This window comes from Ursus americanus, chromosome 2 (assembly GCF_024610735.1).
Source record: "Ursus americanus isolate L20-20 chromosome 2, mUrsAme1.1.p, whole genome shotgun sequence".
Classification (NCBI taxonomy): Eukaryota; Metazoa; Chordata; class Mammalia; order Carnivora; family Ursidae; genus Ursus; species Ursus americanus.
Window position 1 is genome coordinate 15,372,669 of NC_142128.1, and position 16,287 is coordinate 15,388,955.

Sequence of the window (16,287 nt, forward strand, 5' to 3'; positions counted from 1 at the left end):
TGACAATGGCAAGGCCTCAGGTATCCTGTGAGTCTTCTTTAACATTCAGAAATCCCTTCGAGAGGGCGCCTGGGTGGCTCAGTCGTTAAGCACCTGCCTTCCGCTCAGGGCTTGATCCCAGGGTCCTGGGACTGAGCCCCGCATCGGGCTCCCTGCTCCTCTGGGAGCCTGCTTCTCCCTCTCCCACTCCCCCTGTTTGTGTTCCCTCTCGCTGGCTGTCTCTCTCCCTCTGTCAAATAAATAAATAAATAAATAAAATCTTTAAAAAAAAAATCCCTTCAAAACCTCCCTTCTTACCTTCCCCAACTCCCAAGTATATAATCAACCACCCCTCACAAACCTGGGGCAGCTTTTACTGTCCCCGTGCTTTAATAAAACCACCTTTTTGCACCAGAGATGTCTTAAGAATTCTTTCTTGGCCATTGGCTCTGAACCTCACCCCACCTATATTCTAAAACCCCATCATCATGACAAACCAAGCTAGGGGGTTGGATTCGTCTTCAAAGAGATGGGAGCCTGCTTATCCCCCCTACTCATCTTTTTTTTTTTTTTTAATATTTTATTTATTTATTCAACAGAGATAGAGACAGCCAGCGAGAGAGGGAACACAAGCAGGGGGAGTGGGAGAGGAAGAAGCAGGCTCATAGCGGAGGAGCCTGACGTGGGGCTCGATCCCATAATGCCGGGATCACGCGCTGAGCCGAAGGCAGACGCTTAACCGCTGTGCCACCCAGGTGCCCCCTTCCTACTCATCTTCTGTACTCATAATGTTGGGGCGTCTCCAGACTCATCTTTGGATCCCTTCTCTATCTGCCTTCATTCCTCTGGTGACCTCATTCATTCTTAAAGCTGACAACTCCCAAATCCACAATTCCAGGATCATATATTTGTACAAGGCTGAAAACTTAGGGGTGGAGGTGGGAGCAGGGGGAGAAAACTGGCCAATGGACTTCACCCGCTAGGATCTGGTTTTCAGGTTCACAAGCGCGCAAACTGTTTCATTAGTTCCCTATCCTCTTCTCCATTAGAGAGTAGAAAATCAACTTGTAGTAAAGCTGAAGGGTAAATGAAAAATCTATTAATTTATAGGAGCTGATAGACCTTGAATTACTTATTTTTTTTTTGGCCTGTTTGTTTTAAAAACACAAGTATTGATTTGATTTGATCCCGCTTTGATGAGGGAACAGAAGGCAAGCTGAGGATAAAGCAGAAGGTGACACCCCACAGCCCCCCATCCCCCAGAGGGGATCTATGTGACATTCCTCAGGCACTCCTGGCTGCCCTAAAGCTAAGGAAAGGAAAAACAAACCGTTAACGTGTAGAGAGCACAATCCTGCAAGACCTGAGTCTCCCTCAGTTTACAAAAGACTTAGCAGACCTACAAGAACAAAGCATTTCTATCAATAACCCAGCTCCCAGAAGGAAATGTAGACACAATTAAATGTCCTTATAACCTGCAGCCCATTGACGGATCCTTGAAGCGGCCAGTGTAGTGTTGCTCCGGGAATTCCCAACAAATCTTCGTTAATGTTCCTAGAAGGAAAAACAACCTTAACTTGACAATGGCAAGGCCTCTGGTATGCTATGAATCTTCTTTAACATGTGAAAATCCTTTTGAAACCTCCCTCTTCCCTACCTCCCCCAACGCCATGGTGTATAATCAGCCACCCCTCACAAACCAGTGCAGCAGCTCATTCTGCCCATGGGTCTTGTCCTCGTGCTTTAATAAACCACTGTTTTGCACCAAAGACGTCTCAAGAGTTCTTTCTTGGTCGTCAGCTCTGGACCCACTGAACCTCGCCTATATTCCAAAACCCCCTCCACTTCAAGTATCTGTTACTGGGCTGCAGATTATAAGGACATTTAATTGTATCTATATTCCCTTCTGGAAGCTGGGCCATTGATGGAAATGCTTTGTTCTTGTAAATCGCTAAAATTTTGTAAACTGAGGGAGACTCCTGTCTTGCAGGATTGTAATCTCTGTAAGGTAACTTCTTCCTTTAAGGCAGCCAGGAGTGCTGGAATGTCACATATATCCCATGGGGGGGCGGGCACGGGTTGTGGGATGTCAGCTCCCTAATCACTTGCTTCTTTCTTTACACCCCTGCAATGCCGACAGGGGGGCACAGAGCCCCCAGTTAGAGGTTTGGGGCTCAGGCTGATGAGGGAGCAGAAGGCCAGCTGAGGACAAAGCACAAGGTGACACCCCCCCACACACACACTCTTGGGTGGGATATGTGTGATATTCTTCCAGAAAGCTCCCAACTGTCTTCATGTTAATGCCTTGCTAGAGGGAAAAACAACCTTAACTTGACCATGGCAAGGCCTCCGGTATCTTGTAGGTCCTCTTTAGCAATAGGAAAGTTCTTTTGAAAATCTCCCTTTTCCTTACCTCCCCCAACTCCCAAGTATATAATCACTCGCCCCTCACGACCCTGGTGCGGCAGCTCTTTCTGCCCACAGGTCCTGTCCCCGTTCCTTAATAAACCCACCTTTTTGCACCAAAGCATCTCAAGACAGCCATGGGCTCAGGACTCACCCCAGCTATATTCCAAAGCCACATTAAGGTGACCATAGGTGGAGGCCCGGGGTCAAGGCTATGGCCACACTTCGGACACCACCAGGCACGGCAGAGGCTTCCCCTGGGCTCATTAGGTACCCGGCCAATTCCCTGGGTCCCTCTCTGGCCTGTGGCCCTGGACCCGCGACCCCGGGCTTCCTAGCTTCCTAGCGGTCCCACCGGCCAGGGCAGGACAGCAGGGCAGGCACAGAGCTGGCGACCTCTGCCTTTTAGGGCTGGGGCTAGAGTCGGGGGAGGAGCGGGTCCTTCTCCTGAAGGCCCAGCTTCGGGCTCCCCGCCGGCCCTCCCCCGCCGTCGCCATGGGGCCAGCAGGCAGTCTCTCCAGAAGACCCTTGGGCCTCGGGGTTCCTCCAGACCTGGCACTCGCCCTCAACCAAGATGGCGCGGGAGGCTTCAGGCAGGCCACGTGACCTCGCGCGCCGCCTTGCCCGCCTCCCGCGGGCCTCTCGGAGCTGAGCCGGCTGCAGTCGGCAGTTAGCGAGTGGCCGCGAGGAAAGCATGCACGCGGGCGTGTGGGCCACGCTCGGCCCGCTGCTTTGGGCCTGCGGGCTGGCGCTGCAGGGCGGGATGCTGTACCCCCGGGAGAGCCCGTCGCGGGAGCGCAAGGAGCTCGACGGCCTCTGGAGCTTCCGCGCCGACTTCTCCGAGAACCGACACCAGGGCTTCGAGCAGCAGTGGTACCGGACCCCGCTGCGCGAGGTGCGGCCCCGTGGGGAGGGGGCAGGGAGCCTTGCCCTGGGCCCTCGCCGCGGCCGGCCTGGAGGAGCTTAAAGAAGGACGAGCTTGGAGGCGTGGGGGCCGGCCGGCAGGGAGAGGGACCAGGAAGGAGGAGGAAATGGGCGGAGGGCCGGCCGGGACGTCGGTGGGGCGGGGGGCAGGCTCCTACTGGACCCCAGTCCAGTGGGACAGGCACCTGCGGCGCGGGCACCGAGCTGGGGGGCGGGAGGAGGGGAGCGCTGGACGGCTTGTCACCAGCTCTACCTGGCACAAAGGACCAGGACATGCCAAGGTTCAGAGGGAAGACGGGGCGTAACCCCCAGCCAGCCAGGGATCCTCCCCGCCCCAGGTCTCCTATCTGACTTGGGGCGGGGGTCGGCCTTTGTGTCCACTGGCCCTCGCCTCTCCTAGATCCTCTTTTCTCAGTGTTTGCCATCCGTTCATCAGCGGAGGAAGAACGGGAGGCTGGGTGCCAGGCTTGTGCCCCACTCACAGTTTCCTCAGCAGGGCAGCCCCTGCCCCCACCGCCTTCCTCTCTGGGCCAGTCAGTTGATATCTTCCCCTTAGGGTCTAGTCTGCAGGGATCCTCTTGCCTCTGGCAGGGTTGTGGCCCTGGGCTCACCCCTGTCCACACCCCTGTCCACACCCCTGTCCACAGACTGCCATGAGAAAGAACTGCCCCCTGGCCCCAGCCCCAGCCCCAGCCCTGGACACAAAACCAGCCCAGCAGACTCACTGAGCTCTCTGTCCTCCTGTTCATGCCTAGCCTTCTACCCGAGGTGAACAAGGATTCCCTGCCAGGTTCAGGTTCACCCAGTTCTGCCAGCCTTCCCTGACCCCTACGATAGTTCCCTGCCACCCTCCAGACTCTTCATAGAGCTGATGACCTGACAGCAGAGGCCTTGTGCACGGTTTTATAACTAGCAGCTCGAACAGCATCGTAGGTGCTCGCTGCACACTGTCCATTAAATGTCTGAGGGACCAGCATCTGCTTCATGGAGTTGTGAGAATTAAATGAGCTCCATAAAAGGCATCAGTCAGTTGCTGACAAAGAATGACAATGGTGGGGCTCCTGGGTGGCTCAGCTGGTTAAGCGCCCACCTTTGGCTCAGGTCAGGATGCTCAGTGGGGAGTCTGCTTCTCCCTCTACCCCTCCCCCCTGCACGTGATCTCTCTCTCACTCTTTCTCTGAAATAAATAAAATCTTAAAAAAAAAAAAAAAAGAATGACAATAGTGGGACGGCGTGGAATCCCAGGGCCTGGGAGAAGTCATCTTGTCCAACTTTCTTCCTGCAGGCAGGGTTGTGGTGTGGGGGAGGACCTGGCCCCTGGGGAAGGGGGCTGCCTGGGTCCTGGTCTTAGAGCCCTAGGTGGTCTGGACCTGATCCCAGCCCTTCTGTCCTCAGTCGGGCCCCACCCTGGACATGCCGGTTCCCTCCAGCTTCAACGACGTGGGCCAGGATAGGCAGCTGCACAACTTTGTCGGCTGGGTGTGGTACGAGCGGGAGGTGACCCTGCCCCAGCGATGGACCCAGGACCTGGGCACCAGGGTGGTGTTGAGGATTGGCAGTGCCCACTACTATGCCATTGTGGTCAGTACAGCAAGCAGCAGGCAGGGCGACTGGTCCCGTGCAGTTGCTGAGCGGCTTGGGGCCGCCTGGTTCCCAGGGGTCACCGGGCAGCCTGCCTCCTGGGGTGGACGGGGGGCATGCTCAGGCCCCACACTGGGGTTCGTGCCCTGGCTCAGGGGAGGCTTGCCTGATCTGTTCTGGAGCTTTATTCATCCATTCCTGAGACGGGTGGCAGCCGGCAGCGCCCTCGGCCCCCATGGACTGCGCTTCGTGTGAGGGAGTGCCCGAGATGCCTGCCCTGACTTGCTCCCCCCTCCCCATATCCCCCTGTGTCTGCAGTGGGTGAATGGGGTGCACGTGGCAGAGCATGAGGGGGGTCATCTCCCCTTCGAAGCTGACATCAGCAAGCTGGTCCAGAGTGGGCCCCTGTCCTCCTGCCGCATTACCGTTGCCATCAACAACACGCTCACCCCCCACACTCTGCCGCCAGGGACCATCCTCCACAAGACGGATCCCAACATGTGAGCAGCGCCCTGCTCCCCCCTCTACCCCACTCCCCACCCTACCCACTGGTCTTCTCCCTAGGGGCTGGGTAGCCTTAGCAGAGGTGAGCCACTGGCTCTGGGAGGCCAGGGAGACACGTGAGCTGAGGTTGAAGGACCCCAGTTGGGCATTTTTCTCCCATCCTAGGTACCCCAAGGGTTACTTTGTCCAGAACACAAACTTTGACTTCTTCAACTACGCGGGACTGCATCGGCCTGTGCTGGTCTACACCACACCTACCATCTACATTGATGACATCACCGTCACCACCGGCGTGGACCAGGACACTGGTAAGGGCTCTTGGAAAGAACTTCCCTCAGCCAGGCCCCAAGTGGCGCTGCTCCTTGTTTAGAAAGACCCTGTAGGAGAGAGGCTCTCTCCCAGCATCTCTTCACCCTCAGGCTTCCCATCCACCAAAGGAGAGCTGAAATCCAGTCCGTCTGAACAGGCATGGGCCGCAGAAATCACCCATCTGGTCTGACCTCATTTTGTGAAGAAATGAAGCCCAGAGAGAAGTGGGGCTTGCCTAAAATCATAGCTCCAGTGAACAGCTCAGGATTCACGAGATCCTATGTCTGTCCGCACTGTGCTGCCCTCACTTAATCTCCCCTCGCTGCAGACAGATCCAGAGTGGTGGCCGCAGGGAGCTCCCCTCCGTATGACCCGGGCCGTGTCCCTCCCTTTTTTGTCTGATCTTTCTTGTCCCTTGCAGGGCTGGTGGATTACCAGATTTTTGTCCAGGGCAATGAATACTTCCAGCTGGAAGTGTTTCTTCTGGACCAGGAAGGCAAAGTCGTGGCCCAGGGGACAGGGGGCCGCGGCCAGCTGCAGGTGCCCAACGCCCACCTCTGGTGGCCTTACCTGATGCATGAGCACCCCGCCTACCTGTACTCGTTGGAGGTAATGGTGGTTAGGCCTGGGGCTGCAGAAGGCCTTTTGCTCCCACCCAGCAGCCTTGGCTTCCGGTGGGGGGGGGGGCAGGTGCAAGACAGATAGTCAGGCACACGTGGTCCTCCGAGCTTCCTAGTCAGTGGGATTGCAGTGTTCCCAGCCTGGTCTTCTCACTGCTTGGTGGGGAGGCCCAGTGTTGAAGAGCAGGCCCCAGGGGCCGGGTGGGGGGAAGGTTCCTCCCTGCTAGTGGCCGAAGCCCGGAATTTCTGCATCTCTCTGCTTACGGGCCCAGGCCTGGGCTGCCGTGCTATATGCAGAGGGCCCTTCCAGCTGAAGGGCGGGCTGTGTGGGGCTCAGGCCAGCGAGGATGCCTCCCACCCGGCGCTCTGCGTTCACAGGTGAGGCTGACTGCACAGACAGCAGCTGGGGCCGTGTCTGACTTTTACACTCTCCCCGTGGGCATTCGCACCGTGGCTGTCACAGAGCACCAGTTCCTCATCAATGGCAAGCCTTTCTATTTCCATGGGGTCAACAAGCACGAGGATGCTGATGTGAGTTGTGGCCCCTGGGTCCCCGTGAGGGCTACTTCCTCGCCTCGCCTTCCCCATGACCCCCGAAGCCATGGAGCGTGCCTCGGGGCAGTTCAGCCAACTGCTGGAAACCACTGCCCTATGGGCCCCGTGCTTGGGCCAGATTGAGGGCTAACGGGGCGCCCCTCGAGCCGCCTGGCTTTAGAAAGAAGTGCATCAGGACAGGGGGCAGGGGGTCACTCCTCGGTGCCTCCCCTAGATCCGAGGGAAGGGCTTTGACTGGCCCCTGCTGCTGAAGGATTTCAGCCTGCTGCGCTGGCTCGGGGCCAACGCCTTCCGCACCAGCCACTACCCCTACGCCGAGGAGGTGATGCAGCTCTGCGACCGCTACGGGATCGTGGTCATCGATGAGAGTCCGGGCGTGGGCATCGTGCTGGTGTGAGTCGTCCCGTCCCCCCCACCCCCCACCCTCCACCCCAGCGCCCCGCAGCCTGCCCCGGGCCGGGGAGGCCCTGCTGACACGCTCGGTGTCCTCCCTGGGCCACAGCGAGAGCTACGGCAACGAGTCTCTGCAGCACCACTTGGAGGTGATGGAGGAGCTCGTGCGCCGGGACAAGAATCACCCGGCCGTTGTGATGTGGTCCGTGGCCAACGAGCCCGCTTCCTTCCTGAAGCCTGCTGGCTACTACTTCAAGTGAGTGCTCCCGCTGCCCTGGGCCGGGTCAGGGGTGAGAGGTCAGCCCTGTGGCCTGGCTCGGCCTTGGTTAGCAGCCGTGGGCGCGCTGAGGTCAGCGGGGGGGGGGGGGGGGCGGCGCGGGGGGGGCTGTCTGCACACGGTCAGTTCGGGGGACCTAGTGTCACCCACCCCATTAGGGTGTCAACCCAGTGAGACCCAGGGTCCCCTTTCCACACCCGAAAGGACATCTGGAGTTCACTTACACACAGAGCTCCTTACGCAGCTAACTTCAGGTTATGGGGAGAACAGCAGTCTGGGCAATGATCTGGGGGACGGTCATTTACAAAAGCCTGTGTGAGCACATGGGCCTGGCTCTCCAGAAGCCCCGGTGAAGGGCTAGCGGCTTGCAGCTGCTCGTGGAATCACCTTGAAAGCGTGGCCACAGGCGCTGGCAGTGGGGCTGTGGGTCTGGTGCCTGCGACCTCCGTCAGCGCCGCCTTCACTGCTGTGCGTTTCTGAAATCGGGAGCCATGTGAGGTGACGTCCAAACGAAACCAGTTATCTTCATCTCTCAGTCGTTACGTTCTCTCCATTCCTGGGAAACTTAGTGTATGTTAAAGGTGCAAAAAACCACTTTGTGATGCTTTGGGTTTGTTTGAAAAGAGGAGTTATGCTTTATAAAACTGGATTTTTCAGGCAGATAATCCTACACAGGTGTTTAAGTGACATGCATATTCTGGCTGTTCCAAAGCGATGTCTTTGGGCTGGAGCAGTCCATCTGAAGTTCACGGTCCCGGTCACCAAATGCCAGTAGCTGCCCCCTCCCCCGCCAGGCACTGCAGTGCACAGAAACCCCGCTCGGGGGCGTCCGGCAATGGGAGCGTTTACTACCTTGGCTGGGGGGGCGGTGGTCCTTGGTTCCTTGTCTGTCTTACGATCATGATCATGCGATTGTAGTGGAGCCTGCAGAGGGGCATGACCTCACGTGCTGCGGGGGCAGCAGAGGCCGTCCCAGTGTCACAGCCATGCGAGCCGAGCTGTGGGTAGAAGATGCGGGGCTCTAAGCAGGAGGCAAAGGACAGCTCTGGACACACAGCCTTGGGATGTGCTGAGCCAGGGCTGGGGGACAGAAGTTTGTCGAGGGGCGGAGAGGAGTGCCGGTGCCCGAGGGTCCTACAGGCTGTTCTGGGAGGTGCAGAGAGGGAGGTGCGGGACCGCTGGGGCAGCGGGGAGCAGGCAGCGTGTGGCTAAAGCCGCCTGGGCCTGAGGAGCTCAGCGAGGCTTCGGGGCTTCCCAGTGACACCCAGGCTGTTTCAGAGTGCGGCTCTGGGACTCGAGGTGAGGGATACCGTTCTGCCTTGAGGAAACCCCAGCCCTCGAAGGCAGAGGGCAGTGTGGGCAGAGTGTCAAGAAGGAAGCTAGCTGTGCGAAGGGAGAGAAGCAGGCTTCACCAGTGAATGGGGTGACCAGCTCCGGGGTGGCCTCGGACAGGTCCCTGAGCTGAGCCTCGCCCACAGGCTGGGCCCTCTGTTAGGAAGCCTCTTCTCAAAGTCCCTCCTTGGTGCACGCTGAGTCTGGGGCTGACTCGCCCGTGTCCGTTAAGTGCCCTGTTGCTGCCTCCCAGAGCTCTGCGCCTCCCTTCACGGTCCTCCCGCCACTTGCAGTCAGTGTGTAGCCTTTCCCCGTGCAAGTGTCTGCTCCCACGGCTCCCCGCAGCTGCGGATGGATGGAGCCGTTGCCGTCTCCGGGCGTGCCCCGTGCACAGCCTCCTCGCACACACCCCCTACTTGTTACCATTAGTATCCGTCCTGGTCCCCACCCCACGCATTCTTGTCTTCAAGAGCTTTTTCAGAGATTCGGAGTGCGGCTTTTAGCCGGAGCCCAAGGACCCCAGCTTTGGGTGCCTGCACACCCCTGCCCTCTGGGCGGGGGGATTTGGGGAGGGAGAAAGAAAGATGCTGGGGAACATGATCTAAGGCTGGAAGAACATGTTTGCTCCCCTAAAGTCCTCTTCAAGGTAGGGAGGGGAGCAGGGCTTCTGGCTGGGGGATGGGATGGAGAGAGATGGCTGTGCCAGGGCCCTTCCCGGACTCACGAGCCGTGTCTTCTGCCCTCTGCGGACAGGACGGTGATTGCCCACACCAAAGCCTTGGACCCCTCCCGGCCCGTGACGTTTGTGACCAACTCCAACTATGAAGCAGACCTGGGGGTGAGCCTGGGGGTCTCTGCACCGCTTCTCCCCTGCCTGTCCCTTCACCTCCCTGATGCTTGCTAACATGGGCTGCTGGGAAGAGCCCCGAGCAGCTGGTCCAGACGCTTTCCTAGATGGTCTTCAGGTTAAAGAGAGCTAGCTGCTTATCTGCCAGTCAGTGTGACTTCATCCAGGGAGGCTGGGCACGGGGAGGTCTCCCATCGGCATTCGATGCTCCTCAGTGGAGGAGAACTTAGGGTCGTCACGGTCCTGTGTTTCTCAAACCTGGCCGACCGGAACCACCAAGGGAAGCTCTTCGTAAGTCCAGGTGCCTGGATTCTGAGATCCCGGCTTAGTAAGTCCGGGGTGGCAGTCCGAGTTTGGAAAAAGGACCTCAGCGATTCCAGTCATCACCTGGCTTTGGGAACCGCTGGCTGGGATCGAAGGGACAGCCAGCTCACCCGTGGCTGGCGAGCAGCAGCCCCTTGGGAAGGACGTGTTGTGCCACACTGAAGCCGGAAGACACGGGAGCCCGAAAATGCTTCTTCACGAGAGAACTCGAGGCCAGTACTTAGGAGGGAAGTGCGACAGAAGGAGCAAACGTCTTGTGGAAAGAATGGACGAGAAAATGCAGTATACAAATAGAAACTGGGAGCTCCCATTTTAACACGGATGGGAAAGGTTTGTATCCCTGGTGTTTCCCTTGCCATCTCGAGAACACCCCGTTCAAGGAAGCACAGGCACTGGCACGACGCCAGCGTGGCACAGGCAGACGGGGACGTTTTCAGAGCCACGTGCCATCTCCTCTTGTTCCGGCCTCCTGTGTGGACCGGGCAGCCAGTGCCGGAGCCTCAGAGGGTCGCCAGACTCCTGGTGGGACATGCCATGCGGGTGCGTGTGGCCCCACAGGCTTGCTCGTGCTGCTGCTGTCTGCCACCACCCTTTGGGAAGGGGCTCGGTCACCTGGGAGCATCAGACCACATCAGTCCCGTGCAGGCTCTGGACATGGGCATTGGTTCGGGGGTTGGGAGGGGCTGGACACCTGGCTGCCTGGTGTTTGTGGCTCTGTCCTGAGCCCCACGCTGTGTAGACCCGAGGTGGTCCTGCCCAGTCTCTGTGCTGCCAGCCTGGAGGGAGTTTTCCAGCCACTCTGCGGCCCACAGCACCAGCTCACAAACAGCACAGTTAACCAGGATCTTCGTGAGGACAAACACCGCGTCTGTCCTTCAGCTGGGAACCTTCCTCTAGGGCCAGGTGAGGGAAGGCCAGTGTGACAGGAGCGCTGCGGAGACAGACCCGCGATCCCGTGTCCGGGCCGTGGGCTGCGCTGAGGCCGGCTCGCGGGCCACCTCTCCGCGGTCCCGCTGCGGCCGGGTCGGGAGCATCGTCCAGAGTGAGACACGTGCCCTGTTCAGGTCACTTCGGCCCACGTCTGCTACACATGGGAGCACCTCGGTCACTTTCTGCGTCCCCCTCCTCGCTCCTCTGCCGGGAGAGCCCCCCGCTTTCTGGGTCGTGAGCGGGTTTCGTGCTGTCGTCCTAGGCGCCCTATGTGGACGTCATCTGTGTGAACAGTTACTACTCCTGGTACCATGACTACGGGCACTTGGAGGTGATTCAGCTGCAGCTGGCCACCGAGTTTGAGAACTGGCACAGGACCTACCAGAAACCAATAATCCAGAGCGAGTACGGAGCCGCGGCCATCGCGGGCTTCCACCAGGTAAGTGGTGTAGCGCCTTCGGGTCCTTCTCTCCCTCTCTAGGCCGGGTGTCACCCATTCCCTCCGTCCCTCACTTGTGCGGACGATCTCCCTGCGCTCCTTCAGGCTCACGCCAGCCTGTCCTCCGGGGCTCAGGCCTCTGCCTCGCTCGCCTTCCGGCCTTGTTTCCAGAGAGCTTCCCACTGGCGGCCTGAGCAAATCCAAACCTTGGGAGTCCTGTCATTGGCGTCCCTGGCCCCGATGTTAAAGCCCCAGTCCCTGGTCAGGGCAGTCAGCGTCCTTTGCCCTTTGCCCTCCCCCCTCCCCCAGGTCATCGTCCTCTTCTGCCTTCACTCCTGGTCCCTGGACCGTTTTCACTGTGCTCATTGGCTCCTGCTGTCGTGTGGGCTGTTCCTTCTGCCCGGAATGCCCATGTTAGCACCACATTCGCCGACTCCTGGATTCTTACTCAGTGTTCAAGCCTCAGCTCCCTTGTCCCCTCTTTGGTGAGGTTCACCCCACCTGCCCCAGGCAGAGGAAGCTGTTCCCTCTGCTTGGTCTCTGTCTCGGCGTTTCTCACTGGGTACCGTCATTGTCGCTTTGACTCTCCTTGACCAGACTGTGGGCTCCACGAGAGCGGCTGAATCCTGTCTACCGTTGCTGCCCAAGCCCTCAGCAGTGCCCGGCACTCAGTGGTGCTAAATCGTGCTCGCTAAGGAAATGAATGAAACCTCGGAGCAAGGTTTAATCACTAGCGCTTTCCCTCTTTCTCTCTCCCCCTTTTATCTTACTTCCTACCAAAGATAAGGTGCTTTCGCTTGTGGGCATTTTTTCATGTGGATTCTTGAACCATGGCCCGCCCCTCGTCCCCGCCCCTGTCACCTCGCACTCACCTGTCGCAAGTATCACGTTCTTTGTTGACACACAGTGTCCTTGCTGCGGTGAACAGCTACCCCTGTGGACTCTGGTTTTCTGTCACACCCTTAAATTCATCTTGCTTACACAGAATGCCGCTTGTGCAAACCGGCGGAGTCGGGGGAAATGGCTTATGAGAACAATGTAGATACATACCGGCTCTTCTCTCTGAAAAGGTCACGCGCTCTGAACGTGTAGGCAGCTCAGTCTAGACTAGCGCTGATAGAACCGTGCGCCGCGAAGGAATTTTTCTGCAGTGGCCAAAGGGGTAGCCACTGGCCACCTGTGGCTCCTCAGTCCTCGAAATGTGACTAGTCTGAGTCGACTTAGTTTAATTCAGCCTTGACTTTGAATAGCCAAGCGTGGCCAATACTAGGCCAGGCAGGATTGGTAAGAAAATCTGCCTGCGGCCCTGCCCCCGGATTCGGCTCTGGAACCAGAACAAAACAGACATCATCAGTGCAGCCTAGGTAGCATTTTAACCCTTCTCGCTGGAACAGAAAGCCCAGCCCGCAGGGTTTGGTTCTCTCGTCACACGGCTGAGATGCTGCCTCCTTGAACATTTAGGATCGAGTGCCCCCCGACTGCCCATGGCCGAAAACTCGGGCTTCGTGTTGCAGGAACACCTGAACTGTCCTTACATGTTAGCCCAGCACACGTAGGTGCCCTTCACCGAACACTGACCGAGTCCCCGGCTGCGGCCTCTGCTTTCGTTAGGACCCTTCTCACCTGTGCGGAGGGAGCTCGACTGTCCCCTGGGTCGCCTCTCAGCCGCCCCCCAGCTAACCGTCCCCCGGCTCCTGCTTCACGCTCTCCCGTTCACCCTCCGCACTCCTACCACTTGAGTCGGCCTGGCTGGAGAGTGGGGATGGCAGGGGCAGGGGCGCTTCCCTCTCCTGCTCTGTGGCCAGGCCTCCACGGAAGCAGAGGGGGAGCGGTGATTGTGGAACGGGTGGACGTGCTAAGCGGCGGCCGCTCCCCCAGGCCGAAGCAGACGACCGTGAGCCGAGTGCGGGGGGTCACGCTAGTTCCTCTCCACTGACGCACTGGCAGCTACGTAAAACTTGAGGTTTAAATTGATTATTCGAAGACTTATTTTTCCTTCCCGTGTAGCTCAGCTCTGAGACCGCACCGGTGAGTAGAGGCGGAAGCATGAGAGCAAGAAAATACCAAATTCTGGTGATAAATAAAGCAGTTCCTAATTCGGGTTCTTTACCAAAAATCTCTTTTCCTTGCCCCGGGCTCCCTCACGCCTTGGCGGCGTCTGCACGGGCACCAGCGAGCGAGTCCTGCCGTCACTACGGCCGGCCGTGAAGATGGGTATTTGGTCCCCATCACATGGGTCTTTATCTCCTTGAATTCCAGGACCCGCCCGTGATGTTCAGCGAGGAGTACCAGAAGGCCGTGCTGGAGCAGTATCACTTGGCTCTGGATCAGAGACGCAAGGACTACGTGGTTGGAGAGCTCGTCTGGAATTTTGCCGATTTTATGACTAACCAGTGTAAGCGGCAGTTTGGGCGGTGAAACGTACCGTTTCTCGTTTTTTTCAGGTTGGCCTGTGAGTTCAGGGCATTTGGTTGTAAGAACAGTGGAAACGAGGGGGAAAGCTCTCATCAGTGCTGGCGACAGGAGAATTTCCTGGAAGAAGCAAGTTCTGTTTAGCAAGCAGTAGTCACTTGCCTGCTTCCCAAACCATTTTATGGGAACAAAACAAAACAAAACAAAACCAAAAAACACCAAACAGGAGAACCTATTATCTTGAGGCGGAAATGGCCAGCTTAACCTTTGTCTGTTTCACAACAGGGCGAGGCAAAAGCGGACCTTGTATTGGATTTACTTGTGGGATACGCTCATTATTCCAGAGTAGGGTACAAAGCCTGGGAAGCTTAGGTTATTTCAGTGTATTTTACATTGTTCGCTTGTAAAAGGCAGGTTTACCAAAGACAAGTAAGTGTCCAAGTGTTTTGAGTGTGGGAGGGTCTGTAAGGCTGCACTCTTTCTGAAGTGCGGAGAGATGAGGGCCGCTTCACTTCAGTCCCAAATGAATGTATCCCATTTCTTCCTGCACCTCTCGGTGTTACTAGTTTCCTGATACACCGTAAATTTAGCATAGCAATTTGGGGAGGTAAGGAAGGGTTCGGTAGTAGTGGGAATTAGAACATATTACTTAACAGCGAAAGACGGATCTTTGGAAGGTGAAAGTTTAAAAATTAGAATGGAGAAGCAGGTAAAAGAAAAAGGAATGAGAACACGAGCCTGTCCCTCTTTGGGGAGATCAGTGGCTTCTGCAGCCAAGTCTCATGAATGGATGCAATTGGCTTTGGGTAATAAGAAATTAGCTGTGTGACTGTGGACAGATTACCCAACTCTTCTATAAGCCTGTAAGGGGATAAGCCACCTTGCAAGTTCATGTAGGAATTCATTTGATAAAGGGCTTGGCACGGTGCCTGGCATTGGCTTATCATGGAAAGACCTTCCCATTTAACAGAGGCTGTGGTTTCACCAGGGGGCAGAGGGCAGGTGTGCTGGGAGCCTGTTGCCGGCTTTGCTCCCTTCCCAGCTCCGGCAGAGCAGCCGAGTGGCCCCAGCAGTGAGAGCCCAGCCTTGCCTGCTCCGGGCTGTGGCTCCCGCTCAGAGAGCTGTCTCTTCAGAGAAGCCCGGGTCTTTCCAAGGGTGACTCTGTCTCGGCCCCCCCAGATCAGTTACCAGGCAGCTGCACACGCATGTTTCGCAGAGAAAGGAAACCTTATTTGGGGTGTTTCCCCCCAAAAAGACAAAAGAATTAACACCCCAGGGAGCTGAGGTGGTTGGGGGGGGGGGGGCAGCAGCGTGGCTCCAAGTTGCTTCCTATTTGGCCCATCAGAATTCATCCGAAACTCCTTTTGCCTTGTTTTTAGCACCGCAGAGAGTGATAGGGAATAAGAAGGGGATCTTCACTCGCCAGAGACAGCCAAAAGCGGCAGCATTCCTTTTGCGAGAGAGATACTGGAAACTTGCCAATGAAACCATGTACCACCAGTCAGCCATGAAGTCACGGTGTTTGGAGAACAGCCCGTTTAACTTTTAAAGCAAGAACCACCGCTCCGGGCCGCTCTGAGCACCCCTCCCCAAGTCAGGGGCCGCGTCCACGGCGACGAGATGGAGCGCGTCCTGGACTGTGCGTGGCAGGCTGGGCCGACTCAGGCCCGCAGTTTGTACTAAGTCACTAGGAGGGAATGTTAGAGGCGAAGAGAAAGGCTTTTGTTGCGTGTGAACCAAGAGTTGTCTTTATGGAAGTGACCATAAAGACATAAATTGAACGACTGAATAAATCTGTAAATTGAATAACCTTACAGTGCTGGAAAGCATCTGAAATTCTTTTTACGTGTCAGGCTGCTTTCACACACTTAACTGTACAGCGTCTCGAGAAACCCGTGCTTCCACTCACGCGGGTCAGAGGGGCCGGTCAGACTCCGCTTCCACAGCCCAGCCCGCGGCCCTGGTGCAGCAGAGCGGCCGCGCGGAGGAGACAACTGCCCTTCGGCGTCACACGTGAGCTCAAGTCCCACCGAGGTTACAGAAAGTGGGAGTCGTGGAATAATAAGCAAGGGCTCTGGACCGATTTCCACCAAGTTAAGCTGACAAAGGAGCATAAGAAAGGTAAGAGTTGAAGAACATCGGAATCAGAAGGGAGCTCAGAGGTTACTGGTTCTTCTAGGACATGAGTCCAGCCTCAGCCGTCGTCTCGTCTCGACAGAAGTGGACAGATGCGCATTGAAGGCCCACTGTCCCATCACATGACTCCACTGGACGTGACGGGACCTTTTTAAACAGGCTGGGCCTGCGGACAAATACTCCAGGCCTTTGTGCCCTGTTCCTGGGGGATGGTCTTCGGTCTTCCTTACGGAATCATTCCTCCTTCTCCTCTTCCACAGGCTCCGTGAAGCCCAGTAAGGTAACACTAGTCCTAAGATTTGTGTCAATCCTGGTTGAA

General features: G+C 57.1%; 1 protein-coding gene across 1 annotated transcript; it reads left to right on the forward strand.

Moving 5' to 3' along the window:
* The first annotated feature begins 3,016 nt into the window (after window positions 1-3,016).
* Window positions 3,017-15,646, forward strand: GUSB (glucuronidase beta). Its single transcript, XM_045786111.2, has 12 exons — window positions 3,017-3,280; window positions 4,705-4,890; window positions 5,209-5,390; window positions 5,560-5,702; window positions 6,125-6,312; window positions 6,702-6,854; window positions 7,093-7,271; window positions 7,381-7,527; window positions 9,634-9,718; window positions 11,244-11,420; window positions 13,680-13,815; window positions 15,212-15,646. Exons 1-12 carry the CDS (start codon window positions 3,080-3,082, stop codon window positions 15,379-15,381), a joined length of 1,947 nt encoding a protein of 648 aa, XP_045642067.2. The 5' UTR covers window positions 3,017-3,079; the 3' UTR covers window positions 15,382-15,646.
* The last annotated feature ends 641 nt before the right edge of the window (window positions 15,647-16,287 follow it).